Raw genomic sequence first — 22,411 nt, forward strand, 5'->3', positions numbered from 1 at the left:
CTTTTTCCAAAGAAGACTCCGTGATGGCCAACAGATACATGAAAAGATGTTCAGCGTCACTAGGGAACTGCAAATAAAAACCATAATGATTTATCAACTCACATGTGTCAGAATGTCTAGTATAAAAAAAAACAAGTAATGATAGTGTTGGTGAGGATGTGGAGAAAAACGCATCCTCATGCCTTGTTGGTGGGAATGTAAATTGGTGCAGCCATTACAGAAGTGCGAAGGTTCCTCAGAAAATTTTTATAAAGTACCATGCAATTCTCTTTTGGATATTTCTGGATATTTACCTGAAGAAAACAAAAGCCCTGATTCAAAAAGATATATGGATCCCTGTGTTTTTTGCAGCAAGATATGAAAGCAACCCAAGCGTCCACTGATAGATGAATGGATAAGGCAAATGTGTATGTCTATACAATTGAATGTTACTAATCCATGAAAAATAACGAAATCTTCCCATATGTGACAATATGTTTGGACCTAGAGGGTATTGTGTTGAGTGAAATAAGTCAGACAAAGAAAGACAAATATCATATGATTTCACTTAGATTTGGATTCTAAAAAAAAAAATGAAAAAACAACAATACAGAAGCAGACTAATAAGTACAGGTGGTTGTCAGAGAGGGGTGTAAGAAGATGATTGGAATAGGTGAAGGGGATTAAGAAGAACACAATTCCAGTTATAAATTTAATCATAAGAATGAAAAGTGCAGCTTAGTGAATGTAGTCAGTAATATGGTAATAACTTTGTATGATGATGGATGGTAACTCACTTATGACAAACATTTTGTAATATATATATAAATGTCAAACACTATGTGGTACCTCTGAAACTAATATAATATTGTATATCCACTATCCTTCAATTAAAAATAAATTTAAAAAGGAAAAAGATTCAAATTGGCAAACTTTGTTATCTTTTTAAATTATGTAGGATATATAGAAAAGTTTCTTGTATTCTATCATTTTTTGAAAGTCCCTTTCACTACCAGTGCCTACACATGAGTCCTGCTTTCCTTTCAGTGTTGAGGAGGTGAATAGTTTGGTATATAATATAGTCTGCTGGTTTCTTCTCCTGCATTTATAAACACATGTAAGTTTAAAAAATATAATTGAGAACATGTTGTAGGCATTATTTAGCTATTTACCCTTTTTATTTATATTCCATGCTATTCTACATATTATCTACCTCATTCATTTGAACAGGTAAACAATATTTAATAGTATGAAAAGTCTATAGCTTAATTTGAGTCTTCTCTACTGGGGAACATGAACTGTGTTTCTAAAAATTTCCTTACTCTAGCCATCCTGGAAGATTCATCTTTGTGAATATGTCTGAGTATTTCTGTGGATACATATCTAGAAATGCAATTGCTAATTCAAAATATATGCACAACAAAAGTGTCACTAAATACTGCCAAAATGCCTTCCCATAGTCTTGCAAGAGGAAAACATGCTGCCACAGAGGGTTTGTCGGTAATTGAGCTCCCGGCAGGAGCTTCCTGCTCTTTCTGGTCATTAGTGTCTAACTTGGTTGGGATCTACCCTTTGGCTGGCCCAAGCATCCATACCCCTTTATCCAAGAGTGGACGATTCTACCTACTGCATAGAAGAAGTAGGGGGAGTGGATCGGTGAAATCATCCTAAAGATTGTCTTAGGTGCCCACTTTCTACCCATTGCTTGAATTTGTTGCCTTTAGACTTCAGCTCTGCCAGTTTCTTCCTCAGAGTAGTCTGTATTTGTCTGGGATTTGATTCTATCAGCTTTGAACCTATCAGCTTTCTGTCTTTAAGGAATTCCTCATAATTTCTGCTTTATTGATTATATACTTATTTCCATGTGCTAAGTATACTATCTGAGGCCCATATTGTTAACTATAGTATTCAAAACAATGACCAGTGCATTATCAAACTAGGTATTGAATTTCTTGAACTTGTTACCTCTTCCTTCAACTTCAGTGTCCTTCTAGCCCAGGGCATTCAACATGGTGAATAAAAGCATGCTGCCATGTCCTTCCCAGTATGATTTCCAAAGTGTAATTTATCCATATTTCTTCATTCATAGTGTGGCCTACAGTCATAGGTGACTAGGAGAATAAGAATCCACCCAAATGTGCTTGGTTTCTATTTAGGGGTGTTTCCATCTATGCCAGACCTCGTTTACATTGGTCAAAAGGGTACAGCATTTCCCTCAATAAAAGCTAAGACTTAACAACTGCACAAATAGATGCATTTTACTGCTTTCTGTCTTCCCTACTCCCAAGGCAAATAAATATATGATAATAAAGAAGTTAAAAGAATTAATTCCACAAATTCCCTTGCCCTTAAACAGTATTATTTGAGATTTATAAGGAACTGGAAGTAGTAAGATTGTGAAAATACATATAAAGAGGTGTATGGATTACTCAAATGACTGGGATTTTCTTTAAAGTAGAATAACAAAAATAATAGCATTTTGGAGGTGGTAGGGACTTACAGATTATTAAATTCAACTCTATACTTTTAAGAAGAGGAGACTGAGGTTAAATGGGTTTGGTCAGGGTCTAACAGCTAATTAATTACAAAGTCAGACAACAGCATCTGGATGGATACTCTTTCTCCTCATCTGGTATTGTTTTTCACACATCTTGCTTTTACAGTCCTATTACATAGTGACATAATTAAGCTTTTTTTTTAAACATGTAAACACAGACTAGAATATACAAAATGTATTTACAAATAAAGAAAAAGTAACTAGAAAGCCCAGTTTTTTGAATAGAACTTCGAAAGATTAAAAAAATTAACTTCTAATGATAGAAGAGATTAGGTATAAGAAGAGCATTTGAATCACCATTAAGTAGTATCTTTCAAAGCAGATGTTTGGAGATCACTTATGGCAGTAATTTTCATTTCTTGCAATGTATTTTCAACTTCTTTTACTATGAGTTGTTTTTCTTAAAACAAAAAACAAACAAAAAAAACCTTTGCCTTCTTTATCCTTTATTCCATTATATTTTTCCCCAGAGTAGGGAAAGAAGTTGAGAAGGAGTCAAAACATATTTGAGCTATTTTTACTTAACCAAAGAAAGCAAAACAAATATGTTTTTAAAAATGTATGTAATATCTTAGTTACTTTAAGTCTGATGTAATTCTTTGATACATTAATGAAAACCTGTTTTTAATGTATTTAAAAATATGTCAGTATATCTTTTAGTAAATCACCTTTTACATAAATAGTTATGCAATAGATTATTTTAGTTAAATTGGATTAAATAGGAATTGTGTGCATTGGTACTACAGTGTAAGTTATCCAATATATGCTATATTGTATTTGTATAAAGTTGAGGCTTCTTTAAAAAAATTTTTTTTTTTTGGTCATGGAAGTGTTAACCTTTCTACCTTGATTTTGAGAACAAAGTCATTTTAGCTTTGAATATTTTAATTTTATTTTAGATCTAGAAAAGAATGATTAATAAAAATAAACTACATATTTATTTAATCTTTTTGGTGCGCTTTTAAAATTGTATACTAGATGCTAGCCATTGCATTAGAAGCTGAGGATTCATACAAAATGGAAAAAAAAAGACCCTGTCCTTAAGGCTAATGGTATTGCACATGTACAATTAGTTAAATACAACCTGCTATCACAATCTTAAAAATATAAATAGTAAAATTAAGTTTTAATATGTATAGCAGTAAGTAATAGACTCATTGACAGTTAAAATGTATACAATTTGAAATATAAACATTTCCAAATATACAGATATGACTTCTTGGGCTAATAAGCATGGAAATATCTTACACTTAGGAATAAGTGTATATTATAAACCCTCATTTTGAGAATCTGAAGACACTCTAAATTATTTCTAAGTAATTTGGAGTTAAACAGGTGTTAAGCTTTGCTATACTTGATAAAGATCTATTTCATTCCCCCTGAGAATGATTCAGATCTTCATGGAGAGAAAAGAAAAAGCCACATCAGCTTCCAAATGTCAAAGTACAGCTTTTAGAAACTCAAGTCTTTTTCCCAATGGATTTTCAAACTGAAGAACATATGGACTCTATCTGCTGAGTAAAATACTTTCATTTCGCTTTTAAATTACTTTTAAGACTTCATCCTGATATGAGAAGTGCAAAATGAAACCATAAGGGTTTAAACAACAACTACCTCTCTCTGATTTTTTTCTTTTTAATCATGTTGATAATAACCTCATAAAATCTAGAAATAATGCTTTCTCTTTTAAAATGTAATGCATATTTTTTTAAGCACAGTTGCATTTATATTTCCAGGAGCTGAAAACATAGGAGTTATTTTTGGTATTAATTTCTAATATGTTTATTTCATTGATTTTTGGTGGGTTTTAAGTAGATATTTAACTCTTTTGATTTAAACTGCTGGTTAGGGATATATACCATTTTTCCTGTGAATTTACTACATAATGGGAATAAACACTATTTTTAACACTTCTGCGACCAAAGAAAATGTTACAGCAGACTAAGAAGTTACTTTGTATTTGTAGCAAAACTAAAAAGTTGAGTAGGACATAACAAAAGAAGCTTAATCAGCATATTGCTTAATCAGCAAATAGCTTATTGCTATTTGAGAAGAAAGGACTGAAAAGATGATCTGTTCTTGAGAAAATACAACACATTTCTTTCATACAGATTTATTTTAAACAGAGGTTTATAGCTTTTAACTTTCTTTTTTCTAAATTAGTCTTTTTCTAAAATATTAGGAATTGAAGTGAAGAGCCACAATTCAAACAACTTAGTTTTCCTGTTTCCTAGTGTAAACAGTATTGGGTTAATCTCTTGAACTCTTTGGAATACTTCTACTTTCATTTATGTATTTTGATAGGTTGCATAATCCTCATTGACTAAAATATGACTTTTTCTGTGGCAAGATCTCTTGGGACAGGTGGTCATTGAGACAGAAAAGGCTGGAAATGACAGGAGAAAGTTTGCCTCTTTTTTCCCCCCATGCTATATTCCTAGACCAACACATAGATCTAATGAATGAAGTAGGATAATGAAAAGTTGACTTTTAGCTAAAGTAGTTTGCAAAAGCTGATTATGTGGGTATAAAGGAAAGAATATAAATTCTCAGTGGAGAATCTCTCAGCCTTGCATTTTAATGTGGTTAAGAGGTAAGTTTTAGTGGCTATTGCAAAGAACTTTTAGAACAAAATGGATGTGTAGCCTATATGACTACCCTATACCCCAGTTAGAATGTATGAAAGCTCGGACACAGACATCAAGTTGTCAGATTTGGTAGTGCTTTTTGTTACTCTGTATGTGCAGAATTATGTTTTTCTTCCATTTATAGCCTTCCTTCTCAATCCATATTAATAGTGTAATTATATATGATTAAGTATTTTATTATTAAAACTTACTTGATTCTTGGTGGATTTCTTTTTTGAGATAGTTCATATCTTAGTTACTGAAATTAATATAGATAGTAATGTTGCTAATTAGAGCTGTTTTAGCTCCCATTAATTAATTTTGAAAGACCATTATCTCCTAGTCTTTCTTTTCCTATTTAAAATTAAATATCGATATACTTCATTATCAATATTTGAAGTTTAAGCCCTACTTAATAAGCTTGCTGGCACAATGCACTAAAATCCTTGCCTCTGCAAATTGATGAGTTAAACCTTAATAAACCTTTAGATGTGTATGCACCTTTGTGACTGTGACCTTTTATCTTTTCCAATTAAGTTTACCCAAACCAAGGGTACACTATGATGTGTCCAGGCCTAATAGAATCTTCTTATATTATAAAACTCTATGGCATTTATACTGTTGTCATTTGGTAGGACTATTTGCATTTATGGTGTTTTCCCCCCAGGTGTTTGTAATGTACTATGTCCAGTGTAGAATATAAATGGTTCCCTTACTATGCTTGAAGAACTTTCAAAGATTTGTTTCTCTAGTTGCTGAGTTTGTCTTCTCAACTTACTTCACTCAGTTTTATCCCACCATTCCACTGAAACTATTCTTTTCAAGGTCACCAGTTAGGTCCATATTGCCAAATTGATAGTCAGTTCTCAATCTTCATCTTCCTTGACTTGCTGATACCTTTGATATGCTCTTCCTAGAAATACTTTTCCATTTGGGCACCACATTCTTCTGATTTTCCTCCTACCAGTGGCCACTTCTCAAAATTCCTTGCTGGTTTCTCCTGATCTTTTCTACTTCATTATTACTGAGGTTACTCAGGCTTTAGTCTCTGGTGTACTCCTTTTCTCTTCTTCTTTGTCTCTACTCACTTCCTTTAAGGTCTCAACCAGACCACACCTATATTATATAAACATGATTTATTGATGACTCCCACATTATATATCCTGTCAAGTTTTTTCCTTTGAACTCCATACTCACATATTCACTGTGTCTTCAGTATCTCTTTTTAGATGTCTGTATTGCTTGTAGATATTAAGCTTTAATAGGTAAATCCTAGGAGCCTATTCAGTGACTAACCATAACAGAACTTTCTTTTTCATAGGAAGTGCAAAATGATGTTTCTGATATCTGAATTATTATATCATAGCTCGATTATCTTTAGTTCTTGACTTCCAAGATTGCCAAGTTCATCTGCACCAAGCCAGTGGAAGGAGCATGGACAATTTTGTATTGAAGTTTTATATGCCATGTTTAGGAGTGGCTTGGATCACTTTTCACATTTCGCTGGTTAAAGCGCAGTCTTACGGCCACATTTAACTACAAAGGAGATTGGGTAATGTGGTCTAGATGTACATCTAGGTAGAAGAGGAAAATTGATTTTGTAAATAGCTAGTCCTTTTCTGCCACAGATTTCTCATAGTCACCTCAAACACAACATGTTGAAAACCAAAGATCTGACCTTCTTTATCAAACCTGTTCTTCTCACATTCTGTTATAGCTTTGTTAATGTCAGTTCTAAGAGTTTCTTAGATCAAAATCCTTATAATATCATTGCCTCCTCCCTTCTGACTCCCATGTGATCGATCAGCAAGTCCTTTTGGCTCAACCTTCAAAATACATCCAGAATTCACTGACTTTTCACCACTTCCACTGTTGCCACTTATTCCCAGAAATCGTCATCTTCTGGATTATTGCAAAAGTCTATAAGCTGGACTTCCACTTCTAGTGTCAATTTCCCACCCATATGTAGGCTCTTGCAGCAGCCAGAAGGATCACGTTAAAACATGGCAGATTATTACTTCTCTGCTTAAAATACTGTAATGTCCTCCTTAATCCTCTTAGTAACTGTTCGATCTCTACTTATCCTGTAACTCTTCATTCATCCAAAATGGCCGCCTTGCTGTGCATGGTCTCACCACATTTGCCTCAGGGTGTTTGGGTTTACTGTTGTCTGTGCCTGAAATTCTCTTACAAGACATGTGCATCATTGGTGATTTCATCTCCTTCAGGCCTTTACTCAAATGTTACTTCTCATAGACTCCTTCCCTAATCATCTTATTTCAGATATAAACATGTCCCATACTCCTTCCCTGGTATTGTCTCTTACTCTTTCATGTTCTGTTTTCCTCTATGGTACTCTGAAGTCCTTAACTGCAACTCCCTTCAGAGACAGCAGTGCACTGGTTTTACACCAAGTCTGATTTGTGTTTTAGAGCAGCTTTTCTCCATGATGCCTGGCAGGTCAAACCTTTACAGTTGTCTACAGTCAGGCCTGAAAAAAATAACAAGTTTTTAAACAGGAGCAGACTTCTCAGCTGATTCTCCATGATCTGGCCCCTGCCTAGTTCTGTAGCCTCTTCTCTGGCCATTTCTGCCTTGTACTCTAAAAATTCTGGAAACCCTTAACTTCAGAGTATGCCCAATTATGCCTTATTTATTTGGCTTTGCTAATGTTATTCCCCTCAGAAAGAATTATTTTCCTTTTCTTATTTTCCTGGTTAACATCTGTTATTTAACTCTGTGACTCAGTATATGTGTTACTGCCTTCAAGGAAGGTGTATGTTACTTGGATAATGTCCTACACTGTTCCTGAGGAATAGTTTGCATATATTATAGTTGTCTCTTTGTATGTCTTTCTTCCACTGGACTTTGTGTCTCCTGAGGATGATGAATGTCTTTATCATTGAATGACTGTGAATCCCAGCTGCCTGGCATGGGTCCTTGTAAACGGTCAGTGCTCAGTCAGTGTTCCTTGATTTAATGAAAAAGTGAGAGAATGAGTGAAATATTAGCTCATTAGTTTATCCTCCCTAATCTTTTATGATGTGGCCATGCCCCAGCCATTCTTTTAGACATCATTTCCTAGTAAGACCAACCAGATAAGACTGCTTCCAATTTTTCTGACCTCTATAGGTTTGCTTATGCTCTCTGAAAAGTCTACAATGTCATCTTCTTCCTTTGTATCAGTTGAAACTTGATCCCTTCATAAGAATCTTTCTTAAAAATCTCTTGTTCCTTAAAGCATTTCCTGATTTCTTTAAACATGTGTGATCACTTACTCCTTTTTTTGAGATTCCGAAGCTCTGGATTTTTACTTTTCTTATGGCATGGATCTTATGCCATATAAGTGTTTGCTTTTTTAAATCTCACTTACTAGATTATAAATACCTTGCGATTAGAGACTATATTTTCCTCATTTTAGTATCCCCTATAGCACCTTAACCAGTACTTTCTGATTAGTAACAGGCACTCAAAAAAATCTGTGAAAGAATATAATTAAACCAAAGCAGAAAAACTGAATGCCAGAAAAAATGAAATGAGTAAAGAGAGGAAAATAAATCACTTCAGAATGTGAATAATTGCTTCAAAATTGAAAGTACTAGAAAGTTTCTAGGAGATGACAGCAACTATTGAAAGAACTGGCTTCCAACTGTCATAAAAACCTAGTAAGTGTAACCTAATAAGCCTGTTCTCCCCTGTGGATAAGGAGCACATACTTTTTGTTAATTTATCTAGCTTGCAAAGTACAGTATATACTTTTTTCTTTTATGTCAGTTATTTACTTTCACCGGTATTTTCCTGAGAGTTCTGGGTGAAAGGCAGGAAGTGTTGGATTATCCAAGGTGCTGCTGCATTTAATCCTTTAAATTGTCTATTGAAAGATAAAAATGTTGTACTATGGAGGCTGATATTTCTTTGCTTTTTTCTTCTCTCTCTGTAACTTAGTCTTAAGACCAAGAACAACAGAAATGTGATACAGAGCCTGAGCTTGAGAGAAGTGGAGGTCCCGAATGCCAAAGCAGTGGTTCTTGGTTATGTGACTACTTTCTGTATATGTTTATAAACTATGTAATTTCTACACTGGGGCAAATAATGGGCTCTAATAGAAACATTCAGTGAATATTAATAGCTTCCAGGCATTTTGGTTACAAACGCTGACCTGCAGTATGCAGTACTTGGTAGTTACCATAGTTTTACTTAAATGTTAAAAAGCAACAGATGATTATATTCCCTTCTCCCCCCCTCCCCCCAAACTAGTCTTGCTATTCAGTTTTGGGTGGTGATAATGCTGTAAAAATGATATGTTTTGTAATTTTTATTTATTAGAATGTGTGCTAATGGTTTTTCATGTCATTTATTAAAAGTGTTTGTTACCATTCAGATGTGTCATTTTATAGAAGAGATGTTTGAACTCAAACCAATATAATAAACTGTGATAATGAACATACTAATGTGCCAAAGTCTTTTGGTAATAGAAAGTAATAGATTTGAGATCTAACTCTGTTTCTTTTTAGCTAAATTATTTCTGAGCCTCAGTTCTTCACCTGTTAAATTGAAATTATATTCCTAATTTATAGGATTTTGAGAATTAAATGAGAGATCACATGTGAAATAGTGGAGTGTCTGATACATTATGGGCAATCATTTTAGTTCCCATTGATTTTCCAAGAGCATAAGATAATGTATTTCTCAAAAGAGGGAAGTCTTGTCTTTGTAAGGCTTCAGATCATTCTCCACATACATTAGCCAGCCCTTTGCTTATTAATGCAGTGATCCTATAGTTTGGACAGTCTTCAAATACAGTATAAGCTTTCATTTTAGGCATGTTTTAATATGAATTGGAAGCTCAAACAGCATTAAATAGAAAGAATAGATACACTAATTAAACAGATATATTGATTAATTCATTCAGAAACCAAGTTATCCTTAATGTATGTGACTTGCAAAAGAGGTAGATTTTTTTTCCAATGAATCAGTGTCTAATAAAGCCTATATTTAATTATTTACTTTATTGAGACCCAGAAAGATCATGGGCTTATCATTCCTACCCATCCCAGGTATTCTCACATTTTCATTAACCTTCCTGACTTGGCCTGCCATCCAAATCATCCCAAATCTCCAGTGAATTTAGCCAGTTGCTCTTTTTACTCTTGTTCTTAAGTTGCTGGGCGTAGCTGGGGGTAGGGATGGGATCACATTGCACAGATTGATGACATTCTAGATGAATGGTTTCCAATCTCAGCTAGACCTTCATAACTATTTAGTCATCCTTAAACTTTCCTTTAGTCAGCTTTCTTTCATATTCCTCAAGGCCACTCATCTAAATTTATTCCTCTATTCTATTCTTTAGTCAAAAACCTGTTATTTGATAGAGCATATGGAAATAATGAAGCCAAAATCAGGCCCTCAGTTTTTCTTCTCTTCAACCCTAAACTCATTTGTTAAAATTCAAAACCTGCCACCCTTCCATCTTGCCACAGAGAAGGAGGTGACTCTGCTTGCAAGGTGTTCACATGTCTTTTCATGAGATCACACCTCTCCTGTCCCTAAAGCCCTGCTCCTGCTCTGCGTCCCCGTCCTATCTTCAGTCTCCTCTGTTTCTTTGAATTTTGACTTCTCTATTTACTTAGGTCTGTTCTTTACCCTCTTTAAATTACCACCCTATTTCCCTAATTACTTTGATTGTCAAAAACTTTTAAAAGGAAGTCAATTTAACTGCTCTCCACTAAAACGTGAGTTCATTACTGTCTAGTTTTACTTTCACAACTATAATCAAATTGCTGATGGTATCACCAGTAATCTTTCTGTTAGATGGTTTCAAAGGCAGGTAATACAAAATCTAACTGAAGTGTAATTCTTCACCTGATTAAACTGTGAAGAAGTATATTATCTTTCATAATAAGTGCAGGTATGTAATGGGGGCAGGTCTTTGGCTCCATTTTTCTGAAGTTCTTTCAGTTTCATATCCTTGGGTGTGTAAAGTTTTCCCCAGTCTGTCTCCTTCATGGTTGTGTCATAGCTGCCAAGGACTGGGAGCTAATCATTGCCAGGGGCTGTTAGAGGGCATTTTAATCAGGCTTTTTGTTTGAAGTCATTGGTGATACCACTTTAAGCACATGATTTATCAAAGTAAATGGCATTTGTAAGTATCCAAACACTTAAATCCATTATTAATTGAAATTAAAACCTTATATTTACATAGCATTTTATTGTTGTTAATTTCATATACTCCCATTTCATTTTATTCCTTAAAACAGCCCTGTGAGGTAAGCTGAATAAGTTATTTTATTTTATGTAAGGCAATGGAGGCCCAAAGAAGGTAAGTGATTTATGTAGAGATGATAGATTTTAAGCTAAGGTGATTCATTTTCAATACTTTTAAGAGAATGAAGCCAAAATATTTTTGTATCATCCAGAAATTATAAAGACCAGTGATTTTTAATATAAATTATTCTAAAACTTAAGCTATTATGTATCTTATGAACTAATTATAAATTTGATTTTAAAGAGAGTCTCTCTTAAATGATAAATAAGACTCTGTTCTTTGGTATCTTAGAAATGGAAATATTAAAAAAAAAAACATACTCATATCCTTAGGCTCTCCAGAAGTGCCAGTACTAATAAAAATGCTTTTTACCAATTACTTACAATTTGACTTCTTTTAAAATTGGTCCAAACTTAAGTTCCACACCAAAGTAAATACCTGAACCTCCTTCCTGTCCCATATCTGTGAAATTCTCTACATGTCCATTCCCAAGGAAGGGAGAATGGGGAATGGCTGACAATGGGTGGGGTGTGAGATTTCTTTTGGGGGAAGTAAACATATTCAAAAATTTATTATGGTGATGGTTGTAGACTCTGTAAATATACTAAGAACCCATTGAGTTGTACATTTTAAACAGAAGAACTTTATAGTATGTAAATTACATATCATAAAACTGTTTAAAACAAAAACAAACAAAAGCTTTTCTTCATTCTTCATCTTTCTGGACATTTTTATGCATAATTAAATATTTCCTCCCACTCACTGCTTTGAAGAGTCTTTGCTCTTTGTTTTTTTTTGGCACCATTCTATTCCAGTTCTCCTATTATCTTACTGTTTATAAATGGCAGTTACTTCCTTGTCTAATTAGTTCACTGAGCCTTTCCTCTTATGCAATTTTTTGAATATTAGAATTTCCCAGAGTTCATTTCCACTTTATCCCTTGTCCTTTCAATATAGTTTTCTCTGGGTCTAGTACAAAACCTAGCTTATAATAAACACTCAGTAAAGCTTTGTTAGGTGAATATTTAAATCCCCTGACTCCCAGTTCTTCCTCTCTAGCCCAGGCTGCTCTGTGAGTTCAGAGGATATAGTTCTCACTTATTAGACATACTTGCCTAGACCTTTTTGGGTATCCATGATTATACCTACTTAACTTGCATAATTTCAATATTTGGGTATCCATGTTTATACCTACTTAACTGGAATAATTTCAATTAAATAGCATCTTTATCCCCTCACAGCCCGTTTGTCACAAACCATAGTTTTGTTCTCATTGTCTCCATTTTCCTCACCTTCCATGTCTCACCAAATTTTAACCATTCCACTTCAGATATGGCTCTTGAAAGTTAGTCTCCAGGCTCCATCCCTACTACTTTCTTTTATATTCTGCCATGTGGCACGTAAGGCTAATCATATTAATCCTGTGTTGAGAAAGCTTGGTTTTCACTCTATTGACTATAACATGTAACTTTCTGAAATCTGGTTCAAAACCTTCCTTAGCTTTTGCCACTCTGAGGCTGCCTTGAAATAACCTTTTTTTGCCCAAACTTCTTTAGAGAGAATTACTTTTTTATTTCTCCACACCTTTTGTTCATGCTATTTCTTCTGCTTGTAATGCCTTTTCCATTTCCCCAGCAGACTTCAGTTTATTATTTAACTTTTCTTTTAAAAAGTCATATTGTTCATTCTTTGATTACTTTCTAGGTGCCTGCTTTGTTCCTGTTCCTGTGCTTGGTCAGTGAATTAGATAGACACAAACCCTTGTCCTCATGGAACTTAAAAATTAGATCCTCATTGAAACCTTAATGAAATCCTCAGTCCTCCCAGGCAGGCTTAATTAGTACTTTGATCATAGCTATAATAGCACCCAATGAGTTTCTTGAGGAAATGTCATTTGAGAACTCATTGACTTTGAAGTCCATAGATTCTTCATATTTACTGCTGATGGGCAAGACTTAGTTTCTTGATCTTTAAAATGAAAATAACAGTAATCATGGAAGGCTTGTTGTGAGGCTTGGTGGTAATGTGTCTAAAACAGCATGATGTATAGCACAGAGTAGCCTAATGCAATAAAAGCTGTTTTAAAGTTGTACTGTTTTTGATATTTAATATTTTCCTTATATTGATTATAACATAAAAGAAATTCTAGTCTGAGCCCACCATAATTCACACGTATGTGTCAAAATATGGTACATAGTTGACACTCAACGAATGTTTGGGGAATTGTTTTTAGTTAGATTGTTTTGGGGAAAATCTGTTAGATTTGTCTAAACAGTGTGACTAAGGTGAGTTTTAGGGCTTCCAGTATTTGACATTTATTTTAATTTTTATTCAGTTGTCTTTTGTTAGAGTTTTAATCTGTAGTACAGTTAATGGTAAATTTTTATTTTCTCATAACTTGGCTTACTCATAATGATGAGTTACTTCATCAAGAAAGCTTGAGATCAATTTCAAATAATTTACTTTGTTACAAAATTATATTTTTGTAAAATATCTGAACTAATTGAAGATGAGTGTCTAGATATCTCTAAAAGCTAATAGAGAAAACACTAAAGAGTACCATGCAGAAATTCATAACTATATAAAATATAATTTTACGTGATTAAATAATATATATGATGCTCTAGTGACTCAATGTAATATAAAATCCTTAAGTTCAGCCTCAACAAAGGCAGAATTCTGTGTTAGAAGATGTCTCCTCTGCCAGCATCTATACAATTGAAGATTTTTTTTTCCTTTTCATTAAGATAGCACAGTGCATAGATCACCTGCATTTGATTTATAGTTGGTACTTGGTAAACAGAGGTTTTAGTTAATATTCTTTCTATCTGTCTGCATGAAGGCACGGTAGATTTCAGTTTGTGAGATAAAGCATTCTTTTATATTGTATGATACCCCATAGTACCTGAACATTATTTCACCAAGATTTATGCAGAAAGTGAAACCCTTCTAGGGCTTAAGCATTTTTATCTTCTAGCTGACAGTGCACTGAAAATGTTTACTTCTTTTTAGAGGTTACTATTTATTTATGTTATAGCTAATATCTAGTATGAATTTTTAATCTAAAAATATGGAAATAGAAGCTAGTCAGATAGAAGGGTTAAAAACACAGGTAATATAAAAATGTAAGAACAAAATACAAAGCACTAAGATTTTCTAGGGTTTAGAACTTTTCTCTAGCTAGAAGAATTTATTACTGACTTCTGTTAAGGTCATCAAGATTTATCAGGTATTGTCAGAAGAAAGTGGGTAAGATGGAAAATGGGACATTTTTCTAATATAATTGCAGTGTGACAGTTTTTCTTTTTAAAACTAGCATTTTTTCACTGATGTAGATCTAAGTTATATTAAAATGATACTAAAACCAGTGAGATGACAGACATGCATGTATCTGACTAATTTGAATAATGTGTCAATACAGTTAGGTTATAGAATAATTGGAGTAGTTATATGGCTGCAATGGATTTCAGTAATTAGCATTGTTCTACCTTAATAGAAAAATGTCAAGAACATAATTTGCCTTAATAAGATAATATAAATTTAATGACTTCAGCGAAATAAGTGTTAATGTTTCTCTTTTGTGCTTGATTATTTTATTCCTCATATTGAATTTTGCTTGTTTTTTTGACAATCTTACCTATTCTTGGTCTGAACACCTTTCCTACAGCAAGGAAATACTGTCTGACTGCTACAGATAATGTCTGAAGGGCCTTGTTCTGTTCCCTATCCCAAGATTAGATTTATCTCTGGGAGAGAAAGGAAGGAGTCTGAGCATTATAGGGAGAGGAAAACAGAGGGTGCTCTCATAGCACCCTATTATTCTCATAGGGTGTTCATATAGCAGTGCAAAGGAAAGCATTGCACAACTCCAGGAGTGACATTTACACAAATTTTGATGTGTACAGTGCCTCTTGGAGTTGTGCAGTTTAATAGCCATTTAGTAGAACTCTGCTTTATCACAATTTCTTTTTTATTTCTTATTAGTTATTTTCACACCTGTCTTCTCCATGAAGTCAGGGACAATATCTGAATAATCTGTGTGTCCCTTACAGCTGGCTCAAGCTTAAGAGTCTGTCATTGTTACCAGAAAATATTTCAGGGTGCTATTTCAGTATTTACCTATACGCCCATTGTTAATTAGCTAAATTGGCTTGACAAGAGAAACTGTTCTTTAAAAAGTCTTGTAATTTACATGTGAAAAACAGATTATTTGTAGTTGAGCCATTCAACTGTTACAGGAAGGAAGTGGATCTTACCTTAGTTGTTGATTCTCTGTTTTAATACTTCCAACTTTTCCAACTGATACTCATCTGGCTCATTTTTATTCATTTGTTTTTACCTGATCAAATCACTAACCACAATGTGCCTTGGAAAGGGAATAAATTGCTTCTCTATTTATGCTTAGTTATATTTCTTTCTCAGATATATTTCAACAATCCTGTTGTAGAGCAGAAAATCACATTCTGTATATTAAAATGGCATTGTTTTATGTAATTTTTTAATAGACTGTAGTGCTATGTTAAAGGTATGGGCATACAAATACATAAATGTGAGCGTTTTTTAAAAAGATAATTAGATGACTTATGACTTATGCTTGTAATTACTGAAAGACAATTAGACCTACATTGTAATTTTAATCTCAGTCTTTGCAATTAGGGCAAAGTATGGGGGAGATATCATTAGAAAGAAAAGGTAGAACATTTCAGTGTCATCTGCAACTTTTCAAAGACATGTGTATTCCTATTAGCCAAAGATTTTAGTAGTTGGAGGTTGCATAGTAATAGGGGACCTAACTACATTAGCTTTTATAAAGAAGGCTTTATTTCCAGACCTTACAGAGCCTAGGATCACATCCTTAATTTGAATATGTTTTGGGGTCTTAGTTTCAATTATTAGTGGAAACAGCTATAGATGAAGTTTGTGAATGTGGTATCATATAGTATTAATGTTCTTTTTTGGATAGATATGGATATATAGAAGTATATAGGTGTATAGTGATCTACATAATATATTTCTAATGTCTCAGAATAAGTGATATCTTATTCATGCTTGTATTTGGCCAACAGCCTGTTTCTGCATATTTGGAGTCTTTTTAATTTTTCTAGCCATACCATGGTGATAACTCCAAAAGTGTAAAATAACTTATTTAGTTATTTCATAAGCTTGTAAGAGTAGTATTGGATAAATATGCCAAATTTGCCAATTTCTTATCCTCTTTCCCCCGATAGAGGGTTTTGGGGAGGGGGTGGCAATATTCCTTAAATAAGAGTGAAATCTTCATGGGAATGATCAAAACTTACAGTAGGTTGTGATTGAGACTTACACATTCCCTTTTCCAGCACTGTTGTAAAATGATGAAGTGTGTATCCTTTTTTTGGTGATAGAGCTTTATACAGGGAAGTGTACATTGTCGGAAGAGCATGGTTGGAGGGATAAAATGTTGGAGGGAGTTTGGGGCACAGGTCTGTTCCTGTGAATGACTTTAAACATGCTAGTGATTACCCTCTTCTGAAAAAAAAATACAACTTTTTTTTGAAGAATATGTACTACTCTCACCATCAGAAATTGGATGATAAATGCTATTTTTAAAGTGACGCTAATAGCTATCCCATTATGAGTAAGTTCCTTGAATGTTTGTATCCTGTATCACCTGGAGCAGTGCATTGTTTGGACAGACTCTCAAAATATATTGAAATTGTTGGTGTCCTTGGTGATTTTTAATCCATTCTATATATGTGATCTGAAATAAGTGATTTTTGCTTTGTCTTCAGATTATTTTAATTATTTAATTATTGTAACAGGAGGTACACTAGTATTAAGAAGATAGTCTTGGATATAGCTTTAGGGTATTGTAAAGATTATCATGCTGAGGTATAAAGTTCTTTATTTAGATTATGTCTAAGGATTTTTAAAATTATTGGTAGAAAGTTTACATTTGAAGACAGAAGACAGAAGTTAAGCAAAACTTAACTTAAAAATTTTCTACTATGTGAATAAATTTTCAGTTCCTGATTTATTGGTGCTTTTGTTTCACCCAAATGTCACTATTGTGACTATTTTTTGTTAGTGTCTAAGAACACAAAAATGAATTATCACAGTTCTGTTTCTTCCTAATTTTGGTTACTGTTCTTATAGATACTGTCTTTGGGTTACTTGATAATCTGTGAATGATTTTATAATTCCTCTGGTTTTTCTGCTGTCTGACAAATTATTGCACACATGCTTCAATAGCCATTGGATTTGACTTCAGTCTTGTGCATTATACTAGAATCTATTGTTACCTAGTTTAGTAATAATTTTATAATAGCAGCTTAACTTCTTATAATTTTAATTGTTATTAAGAAGAATTACATCATTTGACTCAATTCAGAAGGATGGATGAATGACAAATTAATAATTTACTACCTTTGCATAATACTGAAGCATAGAATATCAGAAGGATTGATGGCAGAAAAGGTTAACAAATTTTAGCAGCTTTCATTAGCTTTACATCGTCATATGTTTGTGGTGCTGACTGAAACATGCTTTGCAGGAGATCTCAGTCTAGGGAACTAATTACTTGTGCCGATTGCTGCACTGATGAATAGACCCTCATTGTATCATTCCCCTGAAGACGAGGAGCAGCCTGTGATTCACGACTGCATCCTGGCTGATATTTGATAATAATTTTAACAGATAAATGTAGGTAGGCAGAATGATGAAGTGCCTATCCAAGCTCCATGACTATCAAAGCCATACTCGTAGCCATCTGTGCACCGTCTTTTCCCCTTACACCCAAGGAGAATTTTATTTTATTGAGTTCAAACAACTGTTGTCTTTTGCTACTTGTGTATAATCTATAGGTGTTACTTGTTTTTAAACATCATAATAGTAGTTTTCATTTAAAATGTAGGCAGCAAAATAACACAAATAAAAGAGCTTTTAATTTTTCTTTTTTCAGGACTGCAGTTCTTACACTTTTGTGTTGTCATTTGATTACATTATCTCTCCTCTTTATGCATGAGCAAAATAAACAAAGGAAATCTTTGATGTTCCCATTGTCTCTCCAGCATTCTTGGGAAAGAGGATTAGATGCCTATTATTTTAAAAAAATATTCTCTTTTAAGTAATGTTTGTTTTCTGTACTTTTATTAATCTGATATAATTTTTGATCAATAAAGCACTTATTTATAAATACTGAAATTTTAAAGGGAGCATCTTTAAAACATCAAAATAAGAGTAACTTTTAAGTGGGTATTTTGGGACTGTCAATTGGTCAAGACTACTAATTTGTCAAAGCTGACAGGTACACTTTTATTAGCTCATGAACTACAAGTGAGATTTTGTTTTGTATTAGTCATTCCTTGCAGAAGTTTTGTTAATGAATTTTTTTATTTCATTATTGAAACTTAGAGTTTTCATGCTGTGTATCCCTAGTGTGTAAATATATTCTACAGAATCTTTTTTTCTTACTGTAACTGAAAAAACTTCATATTGGTATTTTCCTTGTAAAATGTTTTCTAGCATTCAAGATCATGATTAGTTAATAGGAGAGAAAGTTGACGTTTATATATTGCCATATAAAAGATCGACATAATTACAAAAATATAGTAGAACTTGAATTGAGTGAACCCTTTAAAAAATACATTTCCAAAAGTATACATTTGATATAGCAATTATTGCACATTATATAGCATGTAGCTTTTAATTAAATATAAAAACAGAGTACATAAAACAGAAATCCAATCTGATTTGCTTGAAAATAGATTGCTATTTCACTCTATAGGAATGGTTTATTTAAAAACAGTAAATGGAAAAGAAATGCATTTTCTTGTGTTGTTCTAAGCCTCAGGGGCTAAATGTAATGAATATTTTAAGAGATTATTTTAATTAAATTCCTGCACATCTAAACAGAGTAATATTTTATTATCACATACATAACCATGTAACTGAGATATTCATTAAAGTTAACACTTTCTGGACCAAGAATTCATGGTATGATTTACTGACCTTGTGCAAAAAGGCACAAATTAGGAAGAAAAATGGAGGGGGACAGACTTTGATTAATATAGGTAATGCTATACCATATTTATAATAGCCTTTTCCCTATTCTGGTTTATAAATGCAGCCACAGAGAAAGGTGCCCTGCTGAGGCTGAAATGAGGCTGAAATCAGAGCACATGCCACTGGAGTGTGGGGAAACTGATCACACTGTCAGCAATTCATTTCAAAATGATGTATTTAGTGCTCATTTCACCTTCCAAGCAAAAGGAAAGGAGTTCCTTAGACTGGAAGGTGATATTGTTATTTTCAAGGACATACCTAAGTTAAAGATTGCAGAAAGGGAAGTGTGAGGTGGAGGGAGAATTAAGAGGAAGGGGAGGGAAAAAAAAAGGGCAGAGCAAACAAGGAGAGCTTTATGCAGAAATTCCGTGCTACCACGCTGTTTGATAATTGCTAACATATGTGGCTTCTCTGTTTCATTGTAGTCGTCCTCGTGAGTTCTGGCGCCTTGACTACTGGGAAGATGACTTGCGGCGCCGGCGACGATTTGTGCGTAACCCTCTAGGATCGACACATCCTGAAGCGACACTAAAAACAGCCGTGGAACATGGTCAGTGTATAAACCACTCCTTGCCAATTGAGCAGCAGGTACAATGCTCGGCAATGAAGAGCATTACTTCATTATACAAGCAGTGTAAAATGGTCCAATACCACATTTCATAGGTATTCACCCCAGAAAGAGAAGTTAAATTTTTTATAGTTAGTGTAGGGTCCTGTTAAATTATGGCATCAAGGGTATTTATTTATTATGTTACACATGCAAAACTTACTTAACATAAACCCTTTGTTTCAAAGTAGGAGGATAAAATATTTCTCCTTTAAAGTGACATATTCAGCATTTGAGTAAATTAATCCAGGACACCTGCCTTAAATCCATAAATATCAGAAAGACAGCATTTACAAACCAAATAGGTTTCTAAGTTCTGTTGTGTATATACGATTTTCCCTCAACCATGGTATTTTAGCATGAGATTATGAAGTGGGAGAGATGGTAATAAATGTCCAAGTGCCTAGATACTTTCTGAGCCTTGATTTGTAGATGGTTGTGATAAATGGCTCTTGGAAAAAGAGAATAGACATTATTTTCATATGTTCCTGTTCTGCATCATCTTGTTATGAGAGCTTAACAAAACATTTTGCCTTTTTTGATATAATGCATATCACTATGATTCAGTTTAGGTAGAAGCCTGATGATCAAATTGACAAAACTGAAAAGGCCGTTTGGATTTGATATTATACTCTCTCTGGCAATAGGGTTCACTTAAGTTTTTAAAATCTTTGAAAGCTAAGATATATTGATTAAAGGGAAAATGCCCTCTCCACATTAAAATTATTTTAATTTTCAAAATTGGTTATTTTTTAGTAAGTTGAAAATAGTTTTAGTTTCCCTTTTTCAAGATACTAGTTTAACATGTAGCAGCTTTTGGTTAAATAATATGTAGTACACAAAATAAATGTTGAATTAGATTCGATAAAAATATTAAGAATGGAGATTAAAAGTCTGTGATCTTAGGTTTGGCCTCAGTCAGGCAGCTTAACCTCTTGCACTCAGCCTTAAAGAGCCATTTCTGGAAGAAAATGTCCACAATATGTCATCAGATATAACACCAAATGTGACATCAGTCCTTTAAAATAAATGATCATACAGAGAATAGTCAATAACAAAGTGATCTAAGAGCAATAATAGTCTCAGGGCCCTACATCTTCAACTCCCGGAGGTGGAGAAGGATATATATGATGTAGAATTAATTAGGCCACTTCTGCTTTTTAAGGTTCATGTGCTTTTTATGTGGTGCATAGATTTCAGAGTTATATGTATATTTTTCTTTTCCTTTCCTTTTTTGTTTTTGTTTTTGGTTAATGACTCTTACATTGAAAAAAACTCAGCCTTTTGCAGTTTTCTCCTTTTCAGTCAAGCAGATTTTACCATGTGCATTTAAAATTTAACAAGTATTTTTCTGTCTTCTTAATTGTCATTTAACATCGAGTCGTGGGTTGTAAAGTCTATGAATGACAAAAATGTTTTTATGGAAACTTTTCCTTTTTATTTGTGGGTGGGGGGGACTTATTTTCTAAAACTGCACATAGGCAAACTCTTAATCCTTTATCCTCAGAGAAATATCAGTAACTGAATTAAAAATTTTTTGTATCAATTCAATATAGAGCTTATTTAAATCCATTTTTATCAGAAGTAATACATTTAACCAGTTTAGGGAATTATAGGATTCTTCGTAATGAAAATAACTTTATTGTTGAGCTTTACTTTCTAAAATAATATTAGATCAACTTTTTAAATGCTAAAAGTCTGATTATAAAAAGATATTTATTAGCAATGCTTATTGTCACTTAAGATGTTTTTTAATCCTGTATAGAAGCAAATTTCATTCTAATTACTCTAAATGGTAATTGAAAGGTTGATATAATACTAATTAGTTACCTATGTTTTATTATGCTTTGAGAGAGAGAAGTCAAGTTTTATATACTATCCTATTTGGTAATATTTTATACTAATCTTATAATATTAATATTTAAAACACTCTGAAAGATTAAAAACAAAAATTTAAGTCTGAAATGTACATGTTTTTAAAACTAACCAAATGTGTGGAAAATGCTTCAGTGTTCCTTCCATAAGGAGATATAGCATATTTAATATTTTTTTAAAGAAGATACAAGCTCTTATTAATCATAGTTTGGCTATATATTTTATATTTTAACTAATAAAGAAATATTAGTTTTGGAACTCAGAACATCAATTGTACTGTAGTATTGTTTGATGTGAGCATAATTTAAGCTAACACATTATGTAAGCAAAGAGCTCAATTTTAAAATATTTTATTAAACAAAATATAGTTGACATTGTTTTAATTTTGTATTAATTATGTAACTCTTTGCTTTTTTATCCTAACTTAAGGAAGCTAATGAAAAGAAATGTATTAAAAA

General features: G+C 33.1%; 1 protein-coding gene across 2 annotated transcripts in view; it reads left to right on the forward strand.

Annotated features, from left to right (window-relative positions):
- LRBA (LPS responsive beige-like anchor protein) overlaps positions 1 to 22,411 on the forward strand; it is a 740,236-nt gene that overhangs the window by 430,267 nt on the left and 287,558 nt on the right. For both annotated transcript variants that reach the window (XM_037024623.2, XM_017650128.3), the window contains one exon: positions 19,897 to 20,021. In XM_037024623.2, coding sequence (XP_036880518.2) covers positions 19,897 to 20,021 — 125 coding nt within the window. The remainder of the gene's footprint in view (positions 1 to 19,896; positions 20,022 to 22,411) is intronic.

The sequence above is a fragment of the Manis javanica genome, chromosome 3, assembly GCF_040802235.1.
Source record: "Manis javanica isolate MJ-LG chromosome 3, MJ_LKY, whole genome shotgun sequence".
In the NCBI taxonomy this organism is placed as follows: Eukaryota; Metazoa; Chordata; class Mammalia; order Pholidota; family Manidae; genus Manis; species Manis javanica.